This window comes from Notechis scutatus, chromosome 5 (genome assembly GCF_049901735.1).
Source record: "Notechis scutatus isolate UNSWTSFEM ecotype Mainland chromosome 5, rNotScu1.2, whole genome shotgun sequence".
In the NCBI taxonomy this organism is placed as follows: Eukaryota; Metazoa; Chordata; class Lepidosauria; order Squamata; family Elapidae; genus Notechis; species Notechis scutatus.
Window position 1 is genome coordinate 31,639,069 of NC_142013.1, and position 14,703 is coordinate 31,653,771.

The window sequence follows — 14,703 nt, forward strand, 5'->3', positions numbered from 1 at the left end:
TTCAGTCTGCAGTATTTAGAACATTGCAGTAATTAGTGATCACATTGGACTCACAACAGTTATTTTTGATTGCTGAAATCCATATTTTATTACTCAAAATTGTCTTGAAATAGTAACAGCACTTAGACGTATATTGTTTCATGGTGCTTTACAGTCCTCTCTAAGTAGTTTACAGAATCAGCATATTGTCTCCAACAATCTGGGTTCTTATTTTACAACTGCAGAAGGATGGAAGACTGAATCAACCTGGAGCTGGTCAGAATCAAACTGCTGGCAGTTGGCAGTTAGCCTGCAATACTACATTCTAACTACTGCACCATCATGGCTGTGCTGCACTTTTTAAGTAGAAAAGATCAGCATGAATGTATGTTACATCTAACTTATAGTCAATCAGTGCTCCTTGCAACACCTTATCAGCTCTCTCCACTTGCAATGTTTCATGGCTTGTTGCAAAGGTGCTTTTCAAAAAGTCAACTGGACTTTCTTGTTTTTTTTCTTTCAAAACATTTCACTTTTCATCATGTCAGATCTATGGGACATGATTTTGAGGGATATTTTAGAGGCCTTTTAATACAATGGGGACTACACTGATAGTTACTGAGGAGGAAATACAGGTTGTCCTCAACTTACGACCATAATTGAGCCCAAAATTTATGTTGTTAAGCAAAACATTTGCTAAGTGAGTTGTGCCCCATTTTATGACCTTTCTTGCCACAGTTGTTAAATGAATCACTGTAGTTACGTTAGTAACATGATCGTTAAGTGAATCTGGCTTCCCAACTGACTGCTTATCAGAAGGTTGCAGAAGATAACCTGATCCTGGACATTGCAATTTTACCATAAATTTGAACCAGTTTCCAAGCACCCAAATTTGGATCATGTGACCATGAGGATGATGCAATGGTTGTGAGTGTGAAAAATGGTTATAAGTCACTTTTTTAAGTGCCATTTGTAAGTTGAAATGAACTCTTGTAACTCAGGGACTGAGAAATATTATTGGTACAGAGAATATGCCTAAGGCATCATGAAGTAGAATTGCCAACTGAATAGAAAGAAAATAATTAGACAACCCATTTTTGTAGGTCTAATTCCTTATCTTGGCCATTCTCAGCCCATTACCACTTAGACAACATTGTCATTTCTCATCCAACACTTTGGAAGGTTCCAGATCAGCCAGAAATACACATGCCAGCACCCATTATAAAAAGTAGGTTAAAATCCTACAGCATTATAACTTTAAATTGAAATTCAACACAAATTATTAATTAAATTGTTTTATATGTTAATTTTTACAACAATATTAACATAAAAAGAATATCTCTGGCTCCCCACAACCATTCATATATTTTCTACAAATTTGTTGAGGCTCCCTTTGATGGTCACGTTGGTAGCATCAAATTCTTTAATAAGAACAGTGCACTCTAAAGAAGTATTTTAATTGTTTTGTTTTATTTGTCATCTATCTTGCTCAACACAACTCAGAATCTTTCTTAGACTGTGAGGAAGACTAAAAATAAAGCAACCCCCCCACACACACTTTGTATACTTGTTGACATTATGCACAGTTTATGTACTGCTGATACAGTTCTACAGAGGAATTACTGAGTCTATCATCTGCACCTCTATAACTGTCTGGTTTGGTTCTGCAACCCAACAGGACAGACACAGACTTCAGAGGATAATTAGGACTGCAGAAAAAACAATTACTACCAACCTGCCTTCAATCAAGGACCTGTATACTGCACAAGTCAAAAAGAGGACTCTGAAAATATTTACAGATCCCTCACATCCTGAACTGTCAACTCCTTCCCTCAAAACAACGCTTTAGAGCACTGCACACCAGAACAACTAGACAGAAGAACAGTTTTTTCCAAAAGCCATCACTCTGCTAAACAAATAATTCCCTCAACACTGTTCAACTATTTACAAAGTCTGCACTACTATTACTATGAATCTTCTTATCACTCCTTATCACCCATCCCCTCCCACTTGTGACGGTATGACTGTAACTTTGTAGCTTTTATCCTTATGATTTATACTGACTGTTTCCTAGTATGATTTGATTGCTTATTGTACCCTATGACGATCATTAAGTGTTGTACCTTATGATTCTTGACTTGATGAATGCATCTTTTCTTTTATGTATACTGAGAGCATTTGCACCAAGACAAATTCCTTGTGTGTCTAATCACACTTGGCCAATAAAGAATTCTATTTTATCTATTCTGTACCTCTATAACGTCCCTCTCTTTGCCCATTTTTGACTGTAAACTAGAACATTTCAAGTTCTTGAATTCTTTCTCTGACTTTGATTACTCCCCCCCCCCACTTTGGTAAAGGTGCAAAACAATACGGTATTTGAGATGCAATCTTCAGAAGCGTACAGCACTCCAATTGATCCTTACACAAGGGCATCATTATATTTGAAGTTTTATTTAACATTTCATTTTTAATATGTTTTCTTAATAGTCACATTCTGTTTATATTTTCATTGAGCTACCCACCATGATCCAAATAGCTGTTTCCAGATAAGTTGTTCTGAAGTTCCATTAATATATATGAAATTTGGTCTTTATAGACAGCAAGACATGCAGCTCTTGGCACTGAATTACATTTGCCATTTTGTCATTCTTGGGGTCTTTTACTTTAGGTGGTATTCAGTATATAAAAGAAGACCTGCAAAATCCCAAATGGCTGCTAGATGGCAGCAAATAGGTTTCTATTCTACCAGCCATCTCTATCTTTGTAGCTCAAATATGCTTGTCTGATTAAGTGAAGTATAGCGGTGTTCATGACAGCTCTCTCTCTGCAGGACTATTGATTACAAATTCAGCAAGCTTATCATTCCTCTTCGCAGTTTTCCATTACGAAATATTGGGCTATGTGCTTCACATATTTTCACATACTACAAAAGCCCTGACAGCGGAAGAAAGGAGGAAATAATAAACCCCTTTTATCCTTTTTCAAGGATAGAGAATCTGGAATCCGCTCAATGATCTGGACTTCAACTCCCATCATTCCCATCATTCTCAAAGACTCTAGTCTAGTAAGACCAAGGGCTTGTGGGAGATGTGGAGATATAAGATACCGTAGCTAAAAACCGGGAAATAAATGATCCTAAAGAACTACATTTCCTAGAAGCCCTTGTTCCTTTTGAGCATGCGCTGTGTTCTCTAAGACTCTTTCTGGACAGCGGCAAACCTTAGCGAATCAATGTTATGCAGCTGGTGAAAGGAGTCATGGCCAGTGAGTAATTTTTCCTACAAGGGGAAATTGTGTGCTCAAGTAGTTCAGTTTCTACTGAACGCTTAATAAGAGAAGAGAAACTTTGTCTCTGGCCTGAGGCTTGCCGTCTTCTAAGGGGAGATGACTGGCAGAGGTGCTGGGTTCCTTCGTGTCTAATTTTTAAACAAACTTAACTAGAGACCTTCCAGTACAATTTTATGTAGCTTGGCGTCGAGCTGTAGTTGTGCCGTAGCTTGGTCTGTGGAGGGGAGCAATTTTTTTTTTTTAAAAAAAGGGGGGGGGACTGCTTCTGTTTAAGAAAATATTTTCTACTTAACCTTAAGTGCTCTTATTTTTTTCCATAATTTTGGATAACTTCAATGGATACTCGTGTTAGTTTTTTGCATCTAGTATAAAGAAAAGAACCCTTAGCAAATACTGAAATCAATTTGTTATCACAATAACGTTCATGAATCAGTCTACACTTTAAAATTGCATGGAATAAAATCCTAAGGGAATTTATTCGTGTACTGTTTGTGTATATATGTGGTTCGTATGTGTAATTCCCAGCTATATAACTATGTTAGTAAATTCCATTCAATCGGATCTGATTCTCAGGGTCTGCCTGGACAAGTTGCTAGAGTTTTCTTGGCAAGGATTTTTTTTCCAGAAGTGGTTTGTTGTCTTAGGACTGAGAGAAAGTGACTGCCCAAGATAACTCAGTTGACTTCATGGCTAAGGTGGTCTTCTGGTGTCTATCCTGATGTCTCAATCACTACAATAAACTGGCTGTCATTTACAGTAATACATGAACTTATCTCTATTAAATATTAATATTTAATACTAAAAATGAACTTATCCTCTAACTGGATCAATTTGAGATTTGGCATGTCTCTCGGTTACTGTGCAATGAGTTATCATGTTAAATGTGGTACTCAGTTTGCTCATTTGGACTCCCAAGTACTAAAGTACCAAGAAGTAAGTACACAACAGTATTTGTACCAGAGGGTTGAGGTGCAGGAAAACGTTGGTGATAGGCAGTTCTGCTGTTCAGCCAGTTTTGTAAATTATGCTCCAATATATTCATAAAGATGTTTTGAAACTTTTTTTAATATCTGAAATTTTGGGAAAACTTATAACTACAATAATTTTATAGCACTGTGCACTCAAGAAATAACATTTTATGATCACGGGGTCTCATGGAATGATACCAGGATGTTTCATTCTTTCTGGCTACTTCAACTTATGTGATCAGATAAATTGAGGATAGGTAATCTTTTTAGAATAGAATGGAATAAAGCTGGAAGAGATCTTTGAGGTCTTCTAGTCCAGCCCCCTACCAAGCAGGAGAACCTATATCATCTCAGGCAAGTGCCTGTCCAGTCTCTTTTTAAAAGCCTCCAGTGATGGGGCACCCACGATTTCTGAAGGCAAGCTGTTCCACTTGTTAATTGTCCTTACTGTTAGGGAAGTTTCTCCTTAATTCCAGATTGCTTCTCTCTTTGATCAGATTCCAACTAGTATTTCTTGTCCTGCTCCCTGGTGCTTTGGAGAATAATTTGACATGGTTACCTATATTATAAGCCCTAAAATAGTAATTGTTATTTTTAAAGGCCCAATTCACCTCTACACAAGTGCATTTTCACTAATATGTTTTTAACAGCGGCATTATAGAGTTTGCTAATGTTCAACTTGTATTCAACTTTAACACAATTTATATAAGGAAGAGAAAGGAAAGCTTTAATTGTTGGGAGTAAGTTGATGCAGAATTATTATTTTAATCAAGAGTGCTGCGTAACCTCTCTTTTTTCTTTACATCAGTTTCTTCCTCTTGGTGCCATCTAACTACCTAGTTACATTGAAATTCCAGTCCCTATTCAACATGGTCTTTGGTACCCCCAATTCTTTTAAGTTGCTTAATTCTTTAAGTTTTTTGGTTGCTTAACAATGGTATGGGAGGAAGGTGTGTCTTTCTAATTGAAAATTGATGGTAAGATTTTTTGTTTGTTTTTCTTCATAGCTAATCATTTACCTTTTTTTTAACATTTAGATTTTCGTTTAGCACTCATCCAGCTCCATGTGTCTGCTGTCAAAACAGACAACTTGAACAGAGCCTGTAGACTTGTAAGAACTGCAGCAGGACAAGGAGCAAAAATTGTAATTCTGCCAGTGCGTATAACATTTTTCAAATATTATTCTCCAAATTCAGATTTATTTTTTTTACTATTCCTGAGCTCTACATTTGATGCTTATTTTTTTTCTCCCTGGCATAGTTAGGGATTTCTTTCCAAGATCAGAATGAATATTAAAATTGGGCTTCAGACAAATACTAAGTGCTTCAGCTATCCCTGCATCTATATGCTACTTAAACTCTCCTGCCTGTTGATTTATAACTTTCAAGTACTCAAAGGGTATATCACAGCATAATAATTTTTAATCAAGGTACCTCAAATCCACTAATTTAAATAATATAGCCAGGGCCCATTACTCCTATGTAATTGAAATTTCAATGTTTTTCATCCCAGTTGGATTTGCAAAACTTTAGCCATTGCAGCATTGTATGTTTTTAAAGCATTGTTTATTTCTTGTTTTAGAATATTGTATTTTTCACATATTTTAAAGATGATATTTTGTTGCTTTTCTGCAGAGCACTGGACTCTTTCCGGATGTTTTGTGCAAATTTGGTGTTTGTGTGATATTTATCTTGGCCACATGACAAATATTTTGGGAAATGTGGTCAGTTTATTTTGATTTAAAAATGGTTTTCATTCTGATTTCAAGTGAATATTAGGGCTTCATTTGCAGTGATAGAAGGCAAACAGGGATATTAATGTGGGGGGGAGAGAATTGAGTAATAACTGTAGCCCAGATAAGTTTTCCCATTTGAAAGTGCTTATCTCTGATTCTGCTGAAATGAAGTTGAAAGAACTTGTATCAGATGTAGCCAAAATCCAAGGCCTTGTATATTAGTGGCCCAAAGCCATGCAGCAGTTTTTATGCCTGAAAGAGACCAACCAGCCAGATACTTGCTGACTACACCCCAAATAACCCCATGTCTATCCAAATAATGATCTCAATTAAGCAACAAGGTCTGAGCAGAACTTCTTGAAAAAAGCAAAGGGTTTATTTGCTTATGATATTTTGAAACCTAAGTTTATAGATCAGGCTAAGCAATAATGTAGGTTTTGAGGGGCAGAGGTTTCCTTAGCTATTAAGCCAAAGACATCACATTATGGCTTAGTATGTTGAAACCCGTAAAAGCTTATTCATTCAGGTAGTCCTTGACTTATGACCATAATGGAGCCTACTGATCACAATAGAAAATCGAGACTAATTTTACAATATTTTTTTGCAGCAGTCATTAGGCGAATGTGGTGGTCATTAAGCGAACCCACTGTTTGCTATAGGGAAGTTTTTGCTGGAAACTAAAAGTAAATGCCGGTTTCTGGCAAAAACATAAATCATGGTCACATGAATGCAGGGTGCTGCAAATAGCTGTAAAAGTGGGTCGTGTGACTGGGGGGGGGGGGCAAACATTGCAACTTCAAAATTGGGTTGTTAGTCCATTTTTGGGGGTCAATTGTAACTTTGAACTATCACTAAGCAACCTGTTATAAATCAAAGATTACCTGTACTATGGTGAAGTGTATTATATTTTTATTCTGCCTTGATTTATACATACACACACAAACACATACATAAACTCAAGATGGTAAACATACCTGATATTCCTGCCTCCTATGTGCCTCACAACAACAATCTTGTGAGATGGATTGGGTTGATAAAGAATTACTGGCTCAAAGTTACACAGCTTTTATGCCTGAGAGAGGCCAAGAATTCCCAATCCCCTGGTTTCTAGGTAAGCAACTTAATCACTACACCAAACTGGTTGTCTCTCATGATTTATAGTGTATTTATGACTTTACATGTTATGTGAACCAGGTTTGTATAATTCCAGTATCACTTCAGCCATTTTATCAGAGTCTATTCCTCCGGTTGAAAAAAAAGATATGGCGTTAAGACTGCTCCAACAAATCTACTGTCATGACTGTTTTTTTTCCCCTTATGGCCAGTCATTTTTGCATTTTATATTTTTATGTTACGTTTTTTAAAAAGATATATTCCTTAAATATGCTTACATGGGTGTTTGACTTTTTTGGGGTCTCATTATAGGAATGTTTCAATTGTCCCTATGGCACAAAATATTTCCCAGAATATGCAGAGAAAATTCCTGGAGACTGCACACAGAAGCTCTCAGATATTGCAAAGGAATGTGGTATATATCTCATTGGAGGTAAATTGTTAGTTTTAAATTTTACTTTTGTATATAAATGCAGCCTATTTATTTGACTAAATAATTGTCTTTGTTTTTAACAGGTTCTATTCCAGAGGACGATGCAGGAAAATTGTATAATACGTGTACGGTTTTTGGTCCTGATGGCACTATGTTAGCTAAATACAGAAAGGTACAAAAAATATTCTTGTTTGTCCCTTTTTCTTTCTTTGATAACATTACAGGTAGTCCTTGACTTACAACCACAACTGAATCCAAAATTTCTGTTGTTAACTGAGACATTTAAGTGAATTTTGCCCCATTTTACGAATGTTCTTGCCACAGTTGTTAAGTGAATCACTGCAGTTGATAAGTTGGTAAAATGGCTGTTAAGTGAAACCGGCTTTCCAATTGATATTGCTTGTCAAAATGTTGCAAAAGGTGATCACATGGCCTTGGGAAAACTGCAACAGTCATATGTATGAACCAGTTGCCATGTATCTGAATGTTGGTCATATGATCCTGGAGATGCTACAAATGATGTAAGTGTGAAAAATGGTCATAAGTCATTTCTTGCAGTGCCATTGTAACCTTAAAGGGTCACTAAATGAACTGTTGTAAGTCAACGACTGTATCCGATTCATTTAAAAGAATTAATACAATTCTTTATTGAGAGAAGCGTGGAGTTCTCATTTAGATAACTTAGTAGAATTTTAGAATTATCTCTTGTTACATTTTCCCTCCTACAGTTTAGAAATAGATTTTATTTAAAAACAACTTTTAAAAATACTGGAGATTTTTTTTCTTGAGAATCTTCAACTTAGCACAGGTTCTAATTTTTATAGAAGAGCTCAGGGCCTCTCATTTCCATTTTCATATCTGGATTTAAATTGATTGCATCTGAATCTAGGAGCCTTTGTTCCTTTCCTTATACTGTCAATATCACACAATTTTATTTCTTTTATGACTTGTATGACAGTGATAATAGTAAAGAGATTTAAGCTATACACTGAAAATTTACCTTGTGGAAACATTTTTGTATTTACTGCTGGAAATATTAACAAAACCAAGAATGGATATTAATTCTCTCTGACTTCTTCCAATGTATGAGATTACTTCCAACAGTAATAATTAACTGATAGTAGGTAACGGAAGTTAATGTGCATATGTGTCAAAGAAGTAACACAGAAGAACAAGGGTATTTCAGTGCTCTACCTCTGTCACAATCATCCATTCCTCGTTAACTATATTAACCAGTAGATTATTTACTGTTGCAATAATCGTGGTTTAATTATTTCTAGGAAGAGCTGGTGGAATGACATTGTAATTTAGCCAGTAGTCATACCCATTAAACAAAACTTCTGTGGTGCTTTCTGAAAGTTAAATCTTTTCAAGTGATCTAAATGAAGTATGTGTTGCTCGTGCACACAGTATTATTTAACATGCTATATTGGTTTGTACATATAGCTGCATTAAGACAAAGTGTACTTCAGTTGAGGAGTGCATGAATTTCTTGCACTTTCTGGGAACTAGTTTGTTTCCCATAAATACCTGTCAAAAGTCAATATCTTGCAATTAGAAAACATCTCTTTTTTTCCAGACCAGTGGCTTAAAACTTATTTGAAACTACTACTTAGCTCAGATGTAACAGAAATGTTTTGATGTTTTTTACTACTCACAAGAAGCTAGGACCAAAATGGTTGACTCTCAATGTATTAGTGTCATCTTTCAGTTTAGTGATTGATCATTTATTCCTGGACAAAACTTTTATCTGTGTTTAATTGTAAGTTGATGGTCTGGCATAGCAGTAGTTGGAAGGTTCAATGTACCATTGAATTCAATGTACCATTCTGTGAATTTGTACAGAGTATATACAAAAAGAATCTTTAAACAAGAATTGTTTTCAATTTTAAAACAGATTCATTTGTTTGACATTAATGTGCCTGGAAAAATCCGATTTCAGGAATCAGAAACTCTGAGTCCAGGTGACAGGTTTTCTGTGTTTGATACACGTAAGTAAAGAAGCTTTGTTTTTGACAGTGAAAACCAATTCACTTTCAGATTTTTTTAATGTATTTTTTTTCTAAAGCTAGGATTTTATTCACGATTAACATCTTAATGTACATTCAGTTCCTTCATATTTGATTATAAATTATGATCAAATGTACCATTATAAAAATTTAACGTACCTCATGGTGCTGGAAAATATATTCTATGGATTTCTCTGCATGTAACTACTTATTTGTAGAGTTCTTAACCCTATTTTTAGTAGAAAGATATGAATTGATGAAAACTATTTAATTCCTGAAATGAAACTTGTGATTTAGAGCAAGCTTGTTATATCGATATTAAAAACAAGGATTATTTTCCTCTGACATAGTAGATACTTTATACACACAAAAAAACCATTTCTATAGACATCAGTGTTGATCTGTAGTAATAAGAAATGTCTTGCATGTCTTGTTTTGATGCAGCATACTGTAAAATAGGAATTGGCATTTGTTATGACATCCGATTTCCTGAGCTAGCTCAAATCTACACCCAGAAAGGTAAAAATTAAGAAAACCTCTTTATTTATTAATTAAATTAAATGTACATGGCTATCCATCTACTAGAGAAACCCTGGGCAGCAAATAAGGATAAAAACACTACACAATTATCAAATCAAATAAACTTAAAGGAGACAAAATTGAGCATCCAGTAAAAATATATCTTATTCATCCTGGCCCAGTGCTTGGGGAAAAGGTAGGTCTTCCTCATTTTCCCGAAGACCTATAGTGTTGAGGCCATTCCAATTGTACTGCAACTGGATAGAATTAGAACTAGTTTAACAGGTTTTCTGCTTCAAAATGGCAACCATTCCACTGGCAAATCAAAGTGTCATCTCCAAGGGGTCTTTTCTAGAAGTCAAGTAGCATTGGCATGTGGTTATTCTTATGATGGTGGTGGAGGAGGAGGATTTAAATTTATTAGCTGAACATCTCCAATGGATACTGGATAGTGTACAAAACTAGAAAAAAAATCCTAAAAATAAAATCAGACAATTCAGACTGAAATGATCCAATAAACAACAAAATCAACAAAAAACATAAGCTTTAAACAAATAAACATCAATCATGGGCTTGGAAGCAAGCCATTGTTTTCAGTTAGCAGTAATTTCAAATATCAGTTTGGAATTCTAATCCGGCAGGTTTTAGTGCAAATTGGCTTCTTAAAATTATACTTTCAAATATACTTCACAGATTAACCAATGAAAACAAATAGAAAGGGTTGACTAAAGTGTATCAAATTAACAATAATAACTTTCTTTTGCTCACACTGTATCTTTCTGGTCATATGTGCATAAGTGCACAATCATGCCTACTGTCCCTGTCCTATTGTCTCCAATTATTCGTACCTATTTCCTGTATTTATACTTTCATTTATTCTCATCTCTATTATCTAAGTGGTTGACAAATCAAATAAATAAAATAAAATATTGTCATCCTATCTTCCTTTTGAACTAAGGTTGCAAATTCCTAGTATATCCAGGGGCTTTTAATTTGACAACTGGGCCAGCCCACTGGGAACTGCTGCAAAGAGGCAGGTAAGAATCAATTTATTTGTGCCTACACTCATTTCTATATTTGTTACATTGAAGTGACACTCTGTACTATAACTGTTGGTTATTGTATTTAACTTTTTTAAAATTTAAATTCAAACTATATTATCTCATTTGCTGATGTTTCAGATACCTGTGATCTAATATATAGTGCTTGCTAATGAATGAATTAAAAAAAACCAGTTTTCCATATTTAAGAAATCAAGTGCCACATTTTTAACTCCATCTTGAAAGGATTGATAGGCTGATACTCTTTCTTTCCCTTTTTGGCAGAGCTGTGGATAACCAGGTCTATGTAGCAACGGCATCTCCTGCTAGGGATGAGACAGGATCTTATGTGGCTTGGGGACATAGTACGGTAGTAAATCCATGGTAAGTAAGAAACTACTTCTACTGATATGTCACAACCAACAAGTCAAAATTGCCAAATTAAAATGTATAGTAACTTTTTTTTAAAGTAGCAATTACCTTCACATGTAACTAAACCTGGCCGAAAGAATGTTCAAACATTATCTCCATGGCTCCTTAGCAGAAAAAAATTGTATCTTTGTCCTGGTCACTAAAGATACCCTTCTTCCATTTTGTCTGAATTCAAGATAACCTCATCAAAGGATAATTTTTTTTTCAATTTCCATTCAACAGAACATAAAAGTTCCGAAAAAGTAAATTTCTAGAACAGTTCAAGGAGGTACTCCTTTGAAGACCAATAGGGGAATAAGAAATCAGTAAGGTCACACTATGGCAATACATCATTTGTTAAACTTTTGTTTTCCTATCTAGGGGTGAGGTTATAGCCAAAGCTGGCACTGAAGAAACAATTGTCTATGCAGAAATAGGTGAGTTGATAGCATTAATTTAAATCTTATAAAGGCTCTTGTAAATTAGCTTTGTTTTTGCCTATTAGTTGGAATATTGATTATGTTCAAAAGGTTGTAAGAGTGAATTCATTTAAGAACTTTTCATCTATAACAAGTGCCTCAAATAGTTCAATCTGTTGATATAAGATTTGCCTTATGAAGATGTAAATATTCAGTATTAGATAACAAGTCTGCATTGCTTCAGATTTTGTTGAGAATACAAACATCAGAAGTTGCTGGAACACAAATGCTTTTTTGCAATTCATTAAAGCATGCACAATTTTCTAGGATCATACAGCTTGTAGGGGATAGTTTTTATTTTGACCACACAACTCAGGAAAGATGCAGATGCTTTAATTAGTGGTTGATAGGAAATATGTTCAGGCTATATGCTGCTTAATCATATTGTTATGGGAAAGAAACAGAATTGGGAATAATATGACTTTATCTTTTTATACAGACTTAAAGAAGGCTGAAGAAATCCGTGAACAAATCCCCATTTTTTCCCAGAAACGATCTGATCTTTACACTGTTGAAGCAAAAATTGTATGATTCCAATTAGGACTGACACATTTTTTTCTTATAGCTATTATTAGCTAATTCAGTGTAATAAACTAGTAAATCAAGTTTATTGATAATTCAAATAATCTCCATATAATAGTGAAAGTGAGCTTAAAATTTTTTTAGTCTGCAGATTTTGGACATTTTGTATTGCATTAGAAACTTTTCTGACATATATACAGAACTTTTATATACATATAAAAATATTTTTATGAAAATGGAATAATCAGTCACATCAACAAATGCTCCATTTTGGACAATATATTTTTACCAAAATAATACATTAAGTAAAAACAGAAAATTTCCATTTTTGTTAGTTGACCTAAATTGGTTACTTCTGAAAATTCATTAGCAAATGCATGCTTCTTTTAAAGTATGGTGTTTATTTGATTTTATGAAAAATAATTAAATGAGATTAAATTAGCTAAACTCCCCCATTTTGAAGACACTTTTGAAACATCATGCAAGTCTGACCAAAGTTCATCCAGTTCTAATGTGAAGCTTTTGTGTATACATTCTCTGCATTAAGATTTAGCCAGCTGCTTGCAAATCAGATACACTTAGTCAGTGTATAAGTTCTGAACAGATTCCAAAACACATTAAATCCTTTAATTTTGCAGACACCTTACATGAATTAATGGCAAGTGCCATTTAGATCTCTGCGCCAGTACTGATTATTGGATGTGACTTTAAATAGGCTTTTTTATGGACACATTCATCAAAAATACATTCATCAAAATGATTTTATTTATCTAAAGAAGCAGTTTTGGCATTCTGTCTCTTAGAAGTCCCAAACATCAAAAGGTCTGAAGATTGGTTCTGTACCTTCTCATTACTTCTCAAGATGTATATGAAGAAATTATCCTGTAGCACTCCAACTGACCTGAAGAGCTTTTATTTTTGAGCTGCTGCAGCTATCCATAAATTCTCCCTGGTTACTTCCCATCAAACTAAACCTCATGCAAGGATAGTTTTATCCATCTGGGATGATTCCACATCTGGAGGTTGATAGCCAAGGAATGAAGTTAAGCTACAATTCAGTTTTCATCAATAATTTAGATCTATAGCTACTTCTATCTTGAGCAGCATTTCAAAATTTGGACATTATAGTCAGTGGTGGGATTCAAAGCTTGTTACTACCGGTTCTGTGGGCGTGGCAGGGGAAGGACACTGTAAAATCACCAGTCAAGAGGTGGTATTTGCCGGTTCTTTGAACAACTCAAAATTTCCGCTATCATTCTCCAGAACTGATCAGAACCTGCTGAATACCACCTTTGATTATAGTCCAGTTAATAAAGCTATCATTCCAAGGGTGTTCTGGATCTCTTCCACCCATTAAATTATATTCAGAACTGGGAATGGTTTATGATTTGGAAACCATGAACTGATTCCAGCTGCCTAGACTGCACATATTTAGTGTTTTAAATAAACTGTCTTGGTCCCTTAATCACCAATTATAAGCCAGATAGGACAACTAATTTCTTTAATGTTCCATAATTAAAAATTCTCTTCAGGCTTTCTTACACTTAAAAAAAATATCTTTGGCCAATGTACTTTTTGGTTTTTTTATTTTTGCTTGTCTGCAAATATTTTCTTACCTTATGAAACATCTTCCTGCTGGCAATTTGACAGGTCCCCACCCTTCTAGTCTTTTAGAAAGTCATTAAAATTTATTGTTTTTTAACTAAGGTGCTGAAATTATATGGATGGGAAGCATGGAAAGAGTAAATGAGCCTGCTATGGGGAATCTCCATGGGACAATTAGGGTGCAGAGGTGTTTTTTGAAAAATATTTATTGGTTTTATTGTTTTAAGTCATCCAGAGTTACTTAAGTTTGGTGGCCATATAAATCTTTAAAATAAAATTTATGCTTGCTGATAAGAATCACTTCTGGTCAAAAAATGGCTTATAATACTTCTTAATTGCATGAATAATATTAATGTACAATAAATCAACCCCATATGTTGTAGTCGTTATATAACTTATATAGCAGTATTATCAATGTGGTGTGTATACAGACCTACACAGAAACATACCCACAGCTTCTGCGCTATCTGACAACAAAATAAAACATGAATAGAATCCATCTATTTGCCCATTTGAACTTTAGTTTTTTTATAACTTTTAAAAAATAGCAACTTATCAGATGAGATGATTGTGTGGCTATTAATATTCTTCTGTCCAGC

At 34.7% G+C, this 14,703-nt stretch overlaps 1 protein-coding gene across 1 annotated transcript; it reads left to right on the forward strand.

The window, feature by feature from the left end:
• Positions 1-2,766: 2,766 nt before the first annotated feature.
• Positions 2,767-14,603, forward strand: NIT2 (nitrilase family member 2). The gene is made up of 10 exons (XM_026681804.2): positions 2,767-3,246; positions 5,276-5,394; positions 7,399-7,519; positions 7,603-7,691; positions 9,417-9,510; positions 9,973-10,047; positions 11,006-11,084; positions 11,373-11,471; positions 11,880-11,935; positions 12,417-14,603. Exons 1-10 carry the CDS (start codon positions 3,219-3,221, stop codon positions 12,506-12,508), a joined length of 852 nt encoding a protein of 283 aa, XP_026537589.1. The 5' UTR covers positions 2,767-3,218; the 3' UTR covers positions 12,509-14,603.
• The last annotated feature ends 100 nt before the right edge of the window (positions 14,604-14,703 follow it).

Excerpts from the sequence above, each read along its gene's own strand:
- NIT2 (XM_026681804.2), top strand. The coding sequence starts at position 3,219 with ATGCAGCTGGTGAAAGGAGTCATGGCCA. Across the intron at positions 3,247-5,275 it reads GGTGAAAGGAGTCATGGCCA|ATTTTCGTTTAGCACTCATC; the intron begins GTGAGTAATTTT and ends TTTAACATTTAG. Across the intron at positions 11,085-11,372 it reads GAACTGCTGCAAAGAGGCAG|AGCTGTGGATAACCAGGTCT; the intron begins GTAAGAATCAAT and ends CCTTTTTGGCAG.